The sequence below is a fragment of the Brachyhypopomus gauderio genome, unplaced genomic scaffold (genome assembly GCF_052324685.1).
Source record: "Brachyhypopomus gauderio isolate BG-103 unplaced genomic scaffold, BGAUD_0.2 sc149, whole genome shotgun sequence".
NCBI classification, from domain to species: Eukaryota; Metazoa; Chordata; class Actinopteri; order Gymnotiformes; family Hypopomidae; genus Brachyhypopomus; species Brachyhypopomus gauderio.
In genome coordinates, this window is record NW_027506970.1 from 240,669 (window position 1) to 258,200 (window position 17,532).

The 17,532-nt window shown below is 40.2% G+C and overlaps 1 protein-coding gene across 1 annotated transcript; it reads left to right on the forward strand.

Annotated features, from left to right (window-relative positions):
- The first annotated feature begins 387 nt into the window (after positions 1-387).
- On the forward strand, positions 388-16,888 carry LOC143500428 (uncharacterized). The gene is made up of 8 exons (XM_076994546.1): positions 388-451; positions 2,129-2,524; positions 6,169-6,552; positions 6,652-6,720; positions 7,461-7,856; positions 15,691-16,077; positions 16,170-16,202; positions 16,821-16,888. Exons 1-8 carry the CDS (start codon positions 388-390, stop codon positions 16,886-16,888), a joined length of 1,797 nt encoding a protein of 598 aa, XP_076850661.1.
- The last annotated feature ends 644 nt before the right edge of the window (positions 16,889-17,532 follow it).

A 17,532-nucleotide genomic window follows, 5' to 3' on the forward strand; every position in this document is an offset into this window, starting at 1 on the left:
TCAAAGTAATTATATACTATACTAGTAATTATGTACTACAGAATTCCCAATTTGGGGTCTTTGACAAAAAGACTTTCAACAGCAGGGATTTGTAGGTAAATTTATTTCCTCTTGTGTAGGCAAATAATTGATGAGCTACTTAGCTTATGTGCATGGAAATCAAAACCTCAGCACACTCCTGATATACTTTTACCTATTACAACTAGTATCATTCTCCATATCTTTCTAGACAGAGATTCTTTTAGAGCATTCTGTTTACACAAGTCATTCAAAACAGTCATTTAAGCTTATATGGTTCTCAGTGAAGAAAAGAGATTTTTGGTCATAGACTGCTCGTCCAGAGTGTTTGATAGAAAAGAGAGAAGTGATACTGATCTGTAGTTTCTGATGTCTGAGCTGTGGAGTGTTGCTTTCTTCAACGCTGGTACCATCCTTGCTGTATTGAACACAAGTGGGTACATATACCGAAACTAAGGAGTTATTGATGATAGCAAAGATAAATGGAAGGAGACTTCTTGAAATTGTCTGGAACAGAGTGGAAGGAATTGGATCCAGTGGGCATGTAGTTGGGTTGGTGGAAGTCAGGAGTCAGCTAGCGGCGGTAGGCTAACGACAGCTAGCATCGCCACAGCGGGCGGAAATTATCATACAGTTAAGCCCGCGCACTAAGAGGGAATATATGATTGGTCAATTTTACTGTCATTTGAAACTGGTATTGCGCTGAATTATAACTGCCAGGCCCTCTGTAAACGAACAGCGGGCACCACAGTCCTGATAGGGGGAGACACAGGCTCACAGGCTTCCACTTAACCCCTCACCTTCCAACACAGATTGAATAGACACGGTTGAATAATTTATTTGCTTATATTTTTGTAATTGTTTATATGTCGATTGTAAAACTGTAAGTAGATAAAATAAAATTTGATAATTATATATATATATATACAGCCCCGTCGACGGGGGGGGGACAACCGGGTCTGTTGTCCCGGGCCCTAGGGCCAGGGGGGCCCATCAAAGAGCCCAGCAATTTATTTTTTATTTAAAGTCTATAATTTTTAAATAATCTTGAAATCTTTCATTAATATAAAATTATGTACTCATAATAAGCTCAATGGCTCAAATATATATGTTTTTTACCTATCTGCATATTTTCCATTAAGTGCATACTCCCCCGCCTCCCACTGGAAAATGGTTTGATCCAGCACCGACTGTAGCCGGCCGGTATCCGCCCAACAGCGGGAAATACAGTGGTGGATAGTTAAAGTAAATACTGAAATCTGGAGCGCAGAAAAGAAAGGAAAAACATTTACCTGACGAATTTTAAAGTTGCATTGTGTTCCATGTTTGAAAAGTGCTGGAATTTAGGGTAAAGTACTTGAAAATGCTTGAAATTGTAACTACTTCGTTTCACAACAAATAGCTGTCTGACTGAACAGTTCTCGTGAAGACGTTAAGTTTGGGCGTTTTGAAAATAAACAACCATTAAATAATGTGATAAAAAGCGAATTATTTTGAATCATTTCGAGTATATGTATAAATATTTAACTTAATTAACAATATTAGTTGGAAAATATTGAAATGGACCTTGAAAATGACATACAAGTGCTTGAATTCCACCTTATAAAGGTGTATGAACCCTGCAAACATGACTTTGTCCATCGCGCTGAAGCGAGGCCCTCGTGCACGGGCGGAGCCACTGCGATTACGTCAATTTCGCGAAGCGGGGGGGGGCACATGAATCTTTCTTGTCCCGGGCCCCAGCAAGACTGTCAACGGGCCTGTATATATATATATATATATATATATATACAGATTATATATATATATATATATATATATATATATATATATATATATATATATATATATATATATATATATTATATATTATACAGATTATATATATATATATATATATATATATATATATATATATATATATATATATATATAATGTTTTAAGAATATTTTAGGCCCTCTGAGAGAGCATAGAGGGCCCTGACAGTTCCCCACTGATTATAGGGAGGTTATCTAAATCTGTTCCCCATTCAGCACTTTGGCTGGCACTCGTTGTCTTTAAATGTGCTATACAAATAAACTGACTTAACTTGACATGCTGTTTTTACAGTAATCACATCAAGCAATTCCACGTTTGACCCCTGCTATAACTACAGTGTTCTTGGTGACATCTGGAGAAGCACCAGCAGTTCCTACAGTGGTCATGACGACACCCTTGTTGAATGGAATGGCTGGTATCGTCTGTATCTTCAGGGAAGCAGTGCCCAGATTCCTGAGTGGTGTGTGCGCTCCAGTTCATGTGGTGGTTACACTCCACTTATGCTGGGTGGCTCTCACCCACTACGGCAGGATGGCATTGTCACCCGAGATGTGTATGGATCATATCGTGGCAGATGTCATTTCTTCAGGTCATACCCAGTACAAGTCAAAGCCTGCCCAGGACATTATTATGTCTACAAACTTGTCAGGCCAGATTTGTCCATTCTGATGCCTTCATACTGTACAGGTAATGTATGCTGTTCCCTAAGGTATCCATGTACAGTAAAAGTTATTGGTAGATGGATTAATTACAAGAGCTTCTTTATTGATTAATTGATTGCAGCAAAATGTTTAGCTTGACTCCTGGCCATGGGTGGACATGTCATCATCAGGACTCAAAATATCAAACCCACAATAACAGGGCGAGCACATACCCAGCTTGGTTAATATTACCACGCCAGATCCTACAAACATGCCATATAAATTCCACACATTCTATAATGCAGATATAATCATTTTTTAAAATCCCAGTCCCTATATTATTTTAATTGCAATTAAAGCGTTACTGTACTATTTGGTATATAGCACACTATATTGTAATATACTATAGTTGTCAGGGCTGGCTCGGATTCCACACCATCTACCTCCACTAGGGGCACCCGAGTCAGCCCTAGACTACATCCACGCAATCAGCAATGATCCGTCTCACCTGTTGCCATGGCTTTTTAAGGAAGCTTTTGGAGATGGATCATTGCTGATTCGTTTTGGTTATGCCGGTACGTTCTCAGCCCTTTCTCTTGTCTCATTCTCAAGTTAAAGGTGTCTCGCCACCTTATTCTTTCTCTCTCCCTCTCTCTTGTTCTTTCACTTATTCGAGTCTCTGTCTCCTGCGCTGCTTTCTAGCCAATCTCAAGTTTTCTCCATCTGTTTCTCTTCCTATCCGTTATTCATTTATTTTGGGAAGGTTTTGTTTTGTTGCGGCATTTTTGCCAGTAGCCAGATTCTTCTCCTGGTGTTCTTATTTCGGTTTTACGCGACGAGTTTTTTCCGCGTCCTCTTAGTTGCCTTTATTATTTTTTCCACCCTCTCGCTACGAGTGAGTTTTGCTTTTCTTGCGTCAGTCTTCCGCGTTGTTTTTGTTTCCTTTTTCTACCGAGTATCTACGGTTTAGTTTCATTTTGCGCGTTGTTTTTCCACGTCGTTTTGTGTTGGTGTTTTTGCCACACTGTGTGTGTATGCATTAACTCCACATTTACTACTCTCGCATATTATTGTGCCAGACCGAGCCGGCACTTGGGTCCGCCTCTCAGTATATTCACGCGGTGGTTACGTCACCATACCCGCCGCGTTACAATAGTAGATTCTTATGGCGCATTTCCACTAGGGCCTGCTTGGCGCGGTACGGTTCGGTACGGGTCGATTCGCAACGGAACGGTACGGTCGCGTTGTGTTTCCATTACAATGGTGAACCACCCCAATGTGGGTGGAGTCGCTGTTGGCGCGCGGGTTGTAGTGTTGTGACATCATTTGTATACGACCACAACACCGGTCGACGCCCCTTAACACATAGCATTATTGTATCTTATTTATCTTTATCTTCATTATTGTATGTGGTTGCTCTAATTATTGATAATAATTTGGTATTACTCAAACAGGCTGAACACACCCTGCATAAAAAGCATCAGTCATACAATCAAATGAAATCAAACTTTATTATGAAATATAGATATTTAAAGTACAACATATGTAAATAATATAGTTATAGTTTAAAAAAGTGCAAAAAGCAAATATATACGTATAGCTTTATATGAAATAAATATTTATAGTACTACAAGCAACATTTTGTGTGCTTTTACTGGCGTCTGTCTCGCATGGTGTTCACAAGTTCGCCAAGCACCCCGAGGAAAGCCCGGTTGAAGGAAACATTTTCCGCCAACTCCGCTCGCCTCGTCAGTGGAAGGGGAATCTTGAACGTAAAAAATAACAAATATTAAACACAAGCATTCCCGTGAAAGCAACAACAATATAGCGTAACTGCACAAAATGTGTAGCACGTCATCGCTGCTCGTGCTGTGTTTATGGCTACAGCTAACTAGCAACTAGCAAGGCTAAGAGCTAGAGCTATTGTACAGTAGTGACTGTGGTGGTAACATTAACTACAAACACAGCTCTAAATTCCTGCGTTTACAATAGATGCGTTCATATTACGTTCATATTACATCTTTTACGAGCCTAGTAGTAAAACTGTGAAATCACAATACACTCACCATTCTCCGTGGCCTCCAGCACCGACAATGTCCAGCACGTTTTCTCTTCCGTTACTGGCTGGCCGGTGACCGTATATGACATCCATTTGCTGGAACCATTTCCAGTCTTTGCGGTTTGCTCCGCTGCGTCCGTTATGGTCCTTCACCGCCCGGTAATCGCGTTAAGCTTTTTTAGCTTGGACCGACCGGCACTGCTGAATGGACCGCTGGTAGCCATGAGTGGCCATTAGCGCGGAAACCTCGATAAAAACCTTTACATTTCTAGTGGCCCCGTCCAGTTCGCCCTGGATTTTTTGATCGCTGATTATTAACAGAAAGGTTTGTACCTCGGCGTTTGACCAGGGAACAGACTTCGCTCCTTGGGTTTTAAAAATGGCTGAGGAGTCCATAGCATAGCGGAGGAGTCGCTCTCCTGACGCAACCTGTGACGACACTCCCTGGCCAATCAGTGTCATGCTGTTCCTCCACGTCACAGAACTGTACCGCTTCGGAACGGTTAGAACCTCGAGCGAGTCGGTACGAAAAAAGTACCCAAAGGGGCCGGCTCACAGGGTACTGGTACTAATGGAAACACTCACAAACCGTCGCGAATCGAACCGTACCGCGCCAAGCAGGCCCTAGTGGAAATGCGCCATTAGTCACCGCAGTGGCTACAGCTGAACCATGTGAGGACCTCATGAAGGTTTTCATGGGTACCAGTCAGCTGAACTTTTCCTGCCTGTGGCTGAATCAAATGTAGTTGCAAGAATATGTGATAGGTGCCAGGAAAAGGCAAACCATTACCCCTGTAAGTGCCTCTCTGCACTGGTAACCAGGCATTATTGAGTTGAATTGAAGGTTTCGTCATTTGTTTTTGTAGCTCTATATGGCGTAACTACTTCTCTGATCTCGTATCGTTTAATTCCACCTCTTGAACACTATGGTTTTCCATCCAGTTGCTTTTAGGCATTTTTTGTTATCTGTTACATGATTAGTGAAATTTATTTTGTAGTTATTGGTGGGACTTGTTTTTAATATTAGTTTTTTTGTTTACTTTTTGTTCAAGTTAAGTGTTTATAATGAGTTGATTTTATAATGCAGTACTTTCCTGACATGTATTGTGTTCCTTAATGTGTTATTGTCACAGTACGGAGGGCCCCCTGCCGGTCGCCCCCGTCCTGTCCTGTTTTTGTTGCATTGTGTTCGTCTCTCAGTTGGGCGGGGCTTATGATCTGCCTCACCTGATGGTCATTTGTCTGTCTATATATGTCTTGTCTTTGTACTAGTTGACTGCTGGTTATTATATCCTTAATTCGGATCGAGTCACGAGTTTTTGGTTTGCACACTTTATTCATTAAACCCTCCTTTTTCCCTGAGACTTGGCATGACCGCTTCCATTTTATTTCACACTCCCTGCCCGTCACAGTTATATAAACTAAATTATCATTTCATATCAGGCATGAGGTACAAAGGTAACATGGAGCAGATCATACAGGTTTAGCAGAGGAGGGTAGAGTATTACTGAACTAGAGTAACACTGGATGGATAGATACAAAAAAAGACTGTGTTGCAATAAGATATCAACACATTTTATTAAAAAAACATTTATGAGAAGGCATTAAGAAACACTGTTTTATCCTTACAGTGGTGTACAGCCAGCCCAGTTATGATCCTTGCAGTAACTACAGTTCTTTGGACCAACCCTGGAGAGCCACTAATTCAACTCAGTTGAACATCTGTGACAATTACTTCAACTGGAACGGCTGGTACCGACTGCTCTATTACGGGAAGAGCATTCATATGCCAGAGAGCTGCACTCATCCATTTAGCTGTGGGACGGAGGTCACGCTGTGGATCAATGGTTCTCATCCCCAGATTGATGATGGACAGGTCACCCGACAGGTCTGTGGGAGTGATCAGATTGGGTGTTGTTCTTCGATCAGTTCAATACAAGTCAAAGCCTGTCCAGACAACTATTACGTCTATGAATTTATCAAACCATCTTTTTGCAATGCAGCCTATTGTGCAGGTAGTGTTGTTGTCTATTGTGTTATTTAAGCTTTATATATGTTTTACATATATTGTCAAAATATTCATTTATTCATGCTAATTTTAATGTCATCTTCAGATGTGAATAGCATTACTCCCATTGCCACAGTGACTGTGCCAACTGAACTCAGCGGAAACTCAGAAATGTGTAGGTTGAAAGTGTTTCTCAGTGTTACATTCTGTATAACATGTTTAATTATTCTAGATTTGGGGTCTGACACAGAGTTTCAACAGCAGGGATTTGTCTTATGTCTTGTTATTTAGGCAAACAATAAATGAGCTACTTGGATTGCATGCATGGAAGTGAAAACCTCAGCTAACTCCTGATATAATTTTACATATTACAACTGTATTATCATTCTCCATGTCCTTTTTGTATGGAGTTTCCTTTAATTAATCATTCTGTTCACAAAAGTCATTCAAAACAGCATTGCAAGCAGGGCTGGTGCCAGAACATATACAGTGGGGGGGCGTCAGAACATTTCGGGGTGGCGAACGTAAGTGGTTTAGCGGGGGTGGGTGGTGAACGTAAGTGGTTTAGCGGGGGTGGGGGTGGTGGTGAACGTAAGTTCTTGTAAAATAAATGGGTCTTATTATTTACATTGAGGGGGTGGGACACCTTGCCTGAGGGGGACACCTTGCTACTTTGGTAGATACAGTTTGGTTCCATGATGCATGATATAAATTATCTGCTATGAATGGGGCTTTGTATGTAATCTGGTGTCAGCTGTACAGAAAATAACTGAATTATTTTTCTTTCACTGTACTCCAGTGGCTTTTGCCATATTTTTCTATACTCTTTTCTGAAAAACATTACATCTACACCGGTGATTCTAATGTAGATTATAGGGAGGTTATCTAAATCTGCTCCCCGTGCTGTTTTTACAGTAATCACATCAAGCAATTCCACGTTTGACCCCTGCTATAACTACAGTGTTCTTGGTGACATCTGGAGAAGCACCAGCAGTTCCTACAGTGGTCATGACGACACCCTTGTTGAATGGAGTGGCTGGTATCGTCTGTATCTTCAGGGAAGCAGTGCCCAGATTCCTGAGTGGTGTGTGCGCTCCAGTTCATGTGGTGGTTACACTCCACTTATGCTGGGTGGCTCTCACCCACTACGGCAGGATGGCATTGTCACCCGAGATGTGTATGGATCTAATGATGGCCAGTGTAATTACTACAGGTCAAACCCAGTACAAGTTAAAGCCTGCCCAGGATATTACTATGTTTACAGACTTGTCAAACCAAAAAATTCTATTCCAATGCCAACATACTGTACAGGTAAGGTCTGCTTATTTCTGTTCTCTGTTTTAAAAGTTTTAGGTTTAGTTCAGTCTCTTTAAACTTATTCTACTTGCATAAAATTAAATAAATAAAACTGAGCAAAGAATATGGCTTTTTTGGATGGGATTATACGTGTTATTTGCAAAGATGCAAACAAGTTTTAAAAATTGAATTAAATAAGTTTTTAATTAAATTAATAATTTATAATTAATAAATAATTAATAAATTTTGTCACGTTACAGACCCTTGCCCCTCCCTTTGGGCATGTACACCTTTTGTGTAGGTGTAGTTTACATCTGTTTATGTTCATATGTGTATTGACCTTGGGTGTGGTTCAACATGCATGTGTACGTGTAGTTTACATCTGGTTATGTTCATATGTGTATTGACCTTGGGTGTGGTTCAACATGCATGTGTAGGTGTAGTTTACATCTGGTTATGTTCATATGTGTATTGACCTTATGTGGTTCAACATGCATGTGTTCATCCGTTTCCCCTGGCTCGTCTCGTCATCACGCATGTCTCGTTTAGTGTGTTCACACAATGTCCTGTGCTCAACTTTATCCGAGTCCACCACGGACGTAGTTTTGGGGGGGGACGGGGGGGACATGTCCCCCCCACTTTTTCAAAAGCCGGTTTTGGTCCCCCCCAGTTTTTACAGTTAAAACCAAATATTTAAGTAGCGACGAAGTCATGTCCCCCCCACTTTTTAACGGTTAAAAAAACAATATCCAAATAGCGACAAATCTAGCATTAGGATCATGCAGCTCCGAGCTCCCCCCCCCCCCCCCGCTCAACAATTTTTGTTCACAGCGCTCAACAATTTTCATTCAACCCCCCCGCTCAACAGTTCGCCACCCCAGGTTGTGTCCCCCCCACTTATGAAATCAAAACTACGTCCATGGAGTCCACACATTTATGTGTCAGCTGTTCATTGAGTGCTATCCACGCAACCTGCAGCCAAAAAAACGTCTGTTTATCCAAATCGCACTCGCCTCATCGTGCTGCCACCTCGCCGTTACAGCTTTCAGTCATCAGAGATTTTTAGAAGGCTAAAATTTTTGCTTCATCCCAGCTCAACATTGACAAGGACTGTCTCAAAATAGGAATCATCTAGGTGCATGCAGGACATTTAGAGACACCATCAGGGATTCTGAGCCCCATTAAAGTTATCACCTAATAATGCAGTAAGGCAAGTTTATATGGTCTCTGTCAGTCACTGGTCCTTAATGTTAGGTACAAGGACAAGTCCAGTTGACTAGTTGCTTATTTATTAAGCCCCATTAAACATTATGACATTATAACAACTTGTTACCATCATCAAACAAAATAATATAAGTAATGATTAGTGGTGGGACTTTAATGCATTAATTTCGATTAATTAATTACAGGGAAATTAACAAACAAAAAAAAATTTACGCCATTTAACGCATGAGGCACTTTCGCATCGTGGAATGTTTCTCAGTGCACGAGTTCCAGACATACAGATTATATGGACGCACAATAAGATGAGCATGATGGAGATGACTGAAGAGGCTACGCTGGAGGATGGGAAATTTAAATATAAGAAACTTCCAGATGGAAGTACAAACACAAAAAGTGCACTTTATGCAGGAAGGAGTTCGCTTATCACAGGAGCACTTCCACCCTTTGTTATCACCTCAACGCAAAACATGTTGGGGCTAACGCGCAGGTCAGTAATGATAACTTAGCTGCTAAATGAATTCCTAGTACAATAGGATGACCAAACATCCGTATTTCACATCCTGTCCAGGGCGTCCCGGGTTTTTTTAAGTGAGGAAATGTCCTGGTTTTTAAATTACCTTCACTGGACCATTAAGACTGGATTAAACTTCCGTGAGTGGACGTAGCGCACGACTCCACACACCTTGCGTGAGCGGCAGAGGCGTTTAAACTTGACGCGTCACATTATTTGCAGTGTTGTTTGCTCTCTGTGGTCGAAGATAAAGGCTTACAAGAAGTGCTGCAAATTGCGTCAACTGATGCAAGTTATGAACTGCCATCCAGAAAGACAATGTCGAAGAAAATCCAGCAGCTGTATGATGAGGAAAGGGAAGTAAAACGGGTTATTGTGAAGAGCGCCACAAATGTGGCTCTGACTGGGGATCAGTGGACTTCTGTTAGCAACAAGAATTATCTCGGTGTGACAGCTCATATTATAGATGATGAATGGAAGATCCAGTCATTGGCTTTGATCATGCAGAAGACCACTTCTAGGCACTATGGAGATGCCTGTAGCAGAGGCCTGGGAAATAAAAGAAAACGTCCACCATCTAAAATGGTATTAAAAAACATCTTCTGATTTACTTCAGTTCTTCTTATTCTTCCAATATCCTGAGCAAAACTCCCAAAATTAAACAAAATTTTTGGTCAGAATTTCCAGTGTTCTGAAAACTGTTTGCACTGTTTTCTGCACTCATCTATTGGTCTGTGTAGTAGACTGGTGGAAAAATAAACAAGATGTTGAAATTTATGATTATGTTCATTGATTCATTCATCATTCAAACTTAAATTAATATTTCTCATGTTAAATACTGAAATGCGATTAAAATGTGATTAATTTTGATTAATTAATTACAAAGCTTCTGATTAATTAGATTAATGTTTTTATCGCGTCCCACCCCTAGTAATGATATATACAAATTTAGTTACAGAAAGATCAAATCATGAAACTCGCATCTGTTAGTGTTATAGTGCTCTTATATGGTTCACCTACACCTTCACCTATACCTGTATAAAGCAGGCTGTGTTTGTTAAATTGAAAATGTCTCAGTACACTAGCCAAAATGCACCAAGATGTAGCAGGGCTCTAGACTAACTTTTTGCACTGGTTGCACTGGTGCGCCTAACTTTTTTTCTTAGGTGCACCAGCACAAAAGTTAGGTGCACCCAAATTTTCGACTGAATCACATTTAACACTGCAGTTTTACCAGTTTCACTTTTTTATTGCTGTCCATATAGACAATATTGACTTGTAAATAATTAACTAACAATTTGTCGCACGCGACATCATTGCAGTATGTCGGGTTTACGTTCAAGCCATTTTTCTTCTGAAGAATTTCTTCTTTTGCAATATTGTAGGCAACGTTAAACTTGATTATCATCTCTGTCTCATCTGATGATCTGTGTGCTGCTGCCTGCCGGTAAAAGGCAGAGGGGAGCAGTGTTAATTTTGACAGCAATTTTTGATTTAGTTTTAGTCTTTTGACTAAAATGTAATTTAGTTTTGGTCATAAGTTTGGTCACAAGTCATTGGAGTTGTTTTTAGTTTTAGTCAACTAATTATCATTAGAATTTAGTTGCCTAAAATATAAATGGTCATTATATACACTTGCACAAAATGAAATTTATTAACCAGTTACAGAATATTATCATTTGTATGTGCAATATATACAAAAACAGATTTCCAAACAACTTTATTGACCTGGGGTGGGTTTCCCGATAACGAACGATCTTAGAAAGTTACGAACAACTTTAAGAACGACGTAACTTTAAGAACGCTGTAACGAGGCTTGCGCCACGGAGCGAGGAGGCGGACACAATCGCTGAGAAGAGCGAGATTTATTGAAGGGAATACCATACTCGTCGTCACTTAGCCAGTCCGGGTCGATAACGGGAGGGCAGTCCGAATAACAGGCGAACACGGGCATAACGACGACAGGGGAACACGAGAACAGACAATGAATCAAAAAACAAGAACACACTAAGGCCAGGTATAACGATCAAACAGTCAAACATCAAAATCAATCAAAATACCAGACAAAGGACAAGGGAGACTCAGGGGCTTAAATACAATGACATTAAACAAGGGGCAGGTGATGGTAATAACAAGGGGCGTGGGAACTAACGAGGTAATCACAGAGACAAACGAGCGGGGCGGGGTAACAGGTACGGAACACAGACACGAGGGGTTCGGAGTGACAGCTAACGGAGGGGGACACGGTCATACGTGACAAACGCCAAATTTACGAGTGTTTCCCAAAAGCCTTCGTAGTCTCCAAATTTACGAACGAGTTCTAAGTAGTTCTTAGTTGACCCCGCCTCTGCAGCTACACTGGAAAATCTCCGCTAGTCGAAAACCGAACCACCGATTTACATAAATTTTTTCATAATTACGCCGCAAAAGCATCATTGGCAAAATGACAATCATAAAAACTAACAACTAATAAGTGTTGACATTTCAAGTATAAGGAAAAAATGAGTAGAACATATTATTACCTTTGCAATTTTGAGCGATTGTAGGCTTTTATCAAGGCTATAAATAGGGCACACAATTAACCTTTCACACGTTATTCAAAACCATGGCAAACAAGCAGAGAAAATGAAACTTTCTGTCGAGTGAACTGAGCCAAAAACAAACGTATAGCCTACTGTTTTCAATAGCTCGAGGAAGTTCATCAAATTCAGAAAAAAACAAAAAAAACTGTAGTCAAGTCACAAATAAGGGGGCAGGACTCAGGGGGCTGCATGGCGAAGCAATGCTTTAGTAACAGCATGCACACATTTAGATGTCAGCTTTGCTTAGTCCGTGGGCATCACCAACAGTCTCCAGAACAGTCTGTGGCATAAAATCAGAGGGCGGTCAGTAACTGCGTCGTGGAACTAAGGGCAAAATTCTGTATTCAGGCGAACTACATGGCTTAGTGGATTACGTCGTCTTCTTAAATTATGTCCAGTACTCTGAAGAGCTGCTATGTTCATCACACGAGCACAATTGCTAGCCTTAATCCAAGTTACTTATATGTGCTACCGATTAATCAATCAATTTTATTGGTTAAGTTAAAACAAGCTTAATAGGCCAACTTGTATCCATTTCTTTGCAAAGAATACATAAATTTTGAGTCTGAAACGCTGTTGACTGCACGATGATGAACGGAGAGATTTAATTAAATATTGGGAAGATATAAACTAATGCTAAATAATTCAAAGTAGTACATTTGATTTCTGTTGACACATTGTGGTATATGTGATGTAAATACTTCAAAAGAAAATAGGCTACTAGGCTAATTATACACATAAACGCAAATGTAGTAATGCCGTGATTAAAACCCGCGCGAGTGAAATTAGCGCCTCTATTATTTTTGAAGTAGAACTGCACGAGAGCTTCGAGTTAAGAAGTACTTAGTGAGTTACGAATGGGTCCGGAGATTCTTAACTTACGAACGACTATAAGAATGACGTAAGTTACGAAGAGTTTCGGGAAACACTCGTAAATTTAAGAATATTCGTAAGTACGAGGTTACGAAGTACTTAGAGTTACGAACGTTTCGGGAAACCCACCCCTGAACTTAGTTATTGAGCATAACAATAACAAAACATTAAAGACCATTAGGCCCGCTCTACCTGAAAAAACATGGAGTTTGTTATGAACAATACATATTACATTTTATATAAAACAGTGTGCCATAAAAACAGCAATGCCATAGCCCGCAGATGTCGTTTCATTTGTCGTATTTTTCCCGGCGTCGTCGTCCCACATGGTTTACACACTGAATTGTTTTTCTCAAAGTCAAAGGAGAAATGTGTCCATATATCGCCACTCATCTTTATCCCTGCTGACATTGTCGAGTTAACTTCGAGTTGAATTTCATGAGTGACCACAGTTCACAGGCTGGTATGGTCTTCCAGGGTTCTGAGCGATGTGAAGACGTTAGTTCTGATTGGACGGTTACCCGCTTTGTCCCGCCTCTCCGTGTACGCTAAATTACAGTTGGATCTCTTCTTAACTTATCCCTACCTTTCACTAAACTAAATCAGGTGTGATTGGATGTCGTCGCTGGCCAATATTTTTGTCTCGTTTTTATTTGTTGACGAAAATGTCCATTAATTTAGTCATCGTTTTAATCCCTTCGTATAGTTTTTATTTAGTTTTTGTTATGAAAAAAACTGACAAAATTTATTCGTCAATGAAATTAACACTGGTCTGTTGTTGAACCACAGGGACCACAGAGACTTTTCCCCATCAAACAGCTAGTCGCACTGGTGCGACCTCAGATTTTTTTTGTCGCACCATTGAGAAATTAGGTCGCACTCTGGACCCCTGTGTAGTGTTCTGTTAATAACTGGATTATTCACTAGAAACAACTATGAAAATGTTCAGTATCTTATTTGAAACAAATATTCAACAATATATGCTGGAGATTATTAGGATCAGTTGGATAAGGAATAGAGGCTGCCTTACCACATTTCAGCTAAATCAGTAATCAATATAACACTAAATCCTTATGAAGACACTCAGTCCTCTTCTTTCTCCTTAGTGGAAGATGGAAGACAACTGTTTCTGTATGTAACTACAATGAAGCAATAATACACGAGAGGGAGTGCTATAACGTGTAATATTGGCACTGCTGTGCTGCGGTCGTAGTGCGTTGCGTTGATCAGCACAGCAGTGCCAATATTACACGTTATAGCACGAACCTCGAGTGTATTATTGCGATTATACCACAGTTCAATTTTCGCTGTTTATTGAAAGATTTTGAGTTAAAGAGGACGAGAAAATACGACCTGTTTGGTTAAAAATACTCCGCCAGTTAAAATAGTTCCATTCAATGGCTTGCTGCTAAACTTACACAACACTGGAACAGCCTTACCCAATAAATATTATAGCAGTAAATATACACAAAAACAACTGTTGATAAAGTTGTATTTATTAAAAATAAAGTACAACAATTATTGACCATCCACGGCTGATTAGAAGTTCGGTCAGGTATCTGTTCAGTCCAGCTCTTGCTATATAACTCTCCCTTCACGTTTCTGACGGATCCATAAAAATGTCGTAAAAGCTGATTCATTTCATTTTTGTTGATAATACTAAAATCGACAGCAATGTCATTGCTCTTTAACCAGGATGTAAATACATTAAGAGCACCGGACTTTTGTTTTACGGTATTAACTTAGTTTCTCTGCATTTCCAGCTCATCCAAATCATTGTTTGTAAGCGTGACAAACCTTGGCTCATTGGAGGAATCAGGCTGGTCATTTATAGCTTCATCCTCCAGTTTCAGATCGAAACAAATGCTTTCAACGCCAATAGATTTAACAAACTCCCTGTAATTCATTTTGATAATGTTGCTGCTTGTTTGTAGTTGCGCTGTTTGGCTTGTAAACGCTGCTTCGTTGCTAGGTTACCTGTATGTGGCGGAGTAATACATGGAGAGCTTCGGTTACAGTGCTATAACGTAATATTGGCACTTCTAGATCGCCTCTCAGCCAATCACATTGTAGGGTCGGAACTAACTGTGGTATAATAAGGCATCAACCAGGCACCAGTAAGGGCATGACTGAGGCCCCATCCACATGACGCGGGAGATTTTTAAAAACAGAGGTTTTTGTCTCCGTTTCAGCCTCCCGTCCACACGAAAATGGCGTTTTCGGTCACCGAAAATGGAGGTTTTTGAAAACGCCTTCCAAGGTGGAGACTTTTGAAAACTCCGGTCTCGGCGTATTCGTGTGGACGGGGAAAACGCATGTTTAGGAAAACGCTGACAAAAAAACGCTGAGACAAAAACCTCCGTTTTTAAAAATCTCCGGCGTCGTGTGGACGTAGATATTTTTGAAAACGGAGACAAAAACCTCAGTTTTTAAAAATCTCCAGCGTCGTGTGGACGGGGCCTGAGGGAGCACATGTATCTAGGTGTTTGTGACATCACACTCGCGTATAGGCTCCACCCGTATAGCCTCCACCCATGTTCACTAGCACAGTGCAAAATACGTACGTATAGATACGTTCAGGCAAATATGAGACACAGACAAGATGACTGATAGCATATTATTGTGAAACACATAGCTCACTACACTCTTTTCATGTCAGTTGTTCTCAGCCAACCCAGTTATGATCCCTGCATTTCTTACACTTCTCTGGACGAGCCCTGGAGAGCCACCAACGCAACAGGAAAGAACTTTTGTGACAACAACTTCAATGGGAACATCTGGTACCGCCTCCTCTATTACAGGATGAACATCCGTATGGCAGAGAACTGTGTGAATGTATTCAGCTGTGGTACTTATTACACACTGTGGCTCAATGGCGCTCACCCTCAGATAGACGATGGAGTTGTCACTCGCCAGGTCTGTGCAAATGCAGGGACCCACTGCTGTATCTTCAGCTCCACCTTCATCCAAGTCAAAGCATGTCCGAGCAACTATTATGTATACCAGTTTGTCAATCCAGGCGTGTGTTATGCAGCTTACTGCGCAGGTACTGTTGCTTGTTTTGTAATCCCTGTACTATAATTTTTAAGCATGTTCCAAGTGTTTGATCACATTTGTTTTAATGTGTCCCTTCTTCAGATGTGAGAACCATTACTCCAAGGTCTGACCCAGGTAATGCTTTTCACCACCAGAAGGTTGCACTAGTTTTAGAACAAACTGATATCTTGAAAGTTAACATGGTATGCATCTTACATTTTGTAGTACCAGCATGAGACCATTTTGAAGCTTTAAGACACTAGGTGTGTTCTATAAATGTCATTGTCTAGAATTGAATCATTATACCTTGTTTAGAAAATCTTGATAAGAACATATAATCATCCAACTGATATTAGGCGTTCTGGCTGTACATAGGGTATACCAGTATTCAAATACATAACAATCAGCAAACACGTCTGACTTTTTAAGCAACATTGGGTGTAGTTCAAGGACTGTCCTGTAGATTTCCCTCTAGCCCACCATTCCTCTTTGCTTTTTCCAAATTGTCTTCAATCTTGCGGTTTTCTGTTACACATGAACCTGAAATTTGTGAGAATCTGAAATCTGGCTTCTAGTGCATTGGGAGCACTGGGAGTTGCTGCTTGGAAAATATGATCACCAGGATTTAGTATTTAATTTTTTTTGCCAATCCCCCTGTAGAAAATTTTGATTAATCATCTGTCATTCAGTAATTCCAGGCATAAACATATTTCATCATTTATAATTTGATTGTGTTACTGTGTTTCCTTGTAGAATTATCAACAACTACGTTGTTTTCTGCAAATTCAACAGGTATACCTACAATTGCAGTTTCAGAGTAATGTACAATACATGTTTTTCATTCCAACATTTTCTGCTGCTGATATAAAAATTGCCAACTCTTGTTTATGTTACGTAAAATTTTATTTGGTTTCTTGTTTATTATTTATTTTATTGAAAATAGAAATACAAATTGCACAGGCCTACCGTAATGCACATTTGCTTCTGAGTGGGTTTGAAACTCAGGTTTGAATCCCTATCTAGGTGGAATTTCTCCCCATGCCTGTGTGAGTTTCTTCCACCCACAGTGCAAGAACATGACGTTAAGTCAAACTGGCTATCCTAATGGAATTGCCTTGGTAGGGCTGTGAATTACTGCATTGTGGATCACGAGGGTCTGTGTTAATCACCTATATAATGTGCGTTCGCACAGTGTATGTTCACCATAAACTTCATTGTGCCTGCCTCCTCCACCACGCGTTACAATACATAATTACTTAATATGTTCATAAAAGCTTTAAAATGTAAAACTTCTACTAAACTTCTAAAAACTACACTAACTTGTAATTTTTGGAATAATTAGTAGTACAACTTTTCCTGCATGGACAAAAATATTTAGTTTGCTGTGGTTGATGCATTGATTTGCATGTCTGTTTACATTGTTCATTTAGAGATTAATGGATCTTCATTTGCAACTGAGACAACA

Excerpts from the sequence above, each read along its gene's own strand:
- LOC143500428 (XM_076994546.1), top strand. The coding sequence starts at position 388 with ATGTCTGAGCTGTGGAGTGTTGCTTTCTTCAACGCTGGTACCATCCTT. Across the intron at positions 452-2,128 it reads CCTTGCTGTATTGAACACAA|TAATCACATCAAGCAATTCC; the intron begins GTGGGTACATAT and ends CTGTTTTTACAG. Across the intron at positions 2,525-6,168 it reads GATGCCTTCATACTGTACAG|TGGTGTACAGCCAGCCCAGT; the intron begins GTAATGTATGCT and ends TTATCCTTACAG.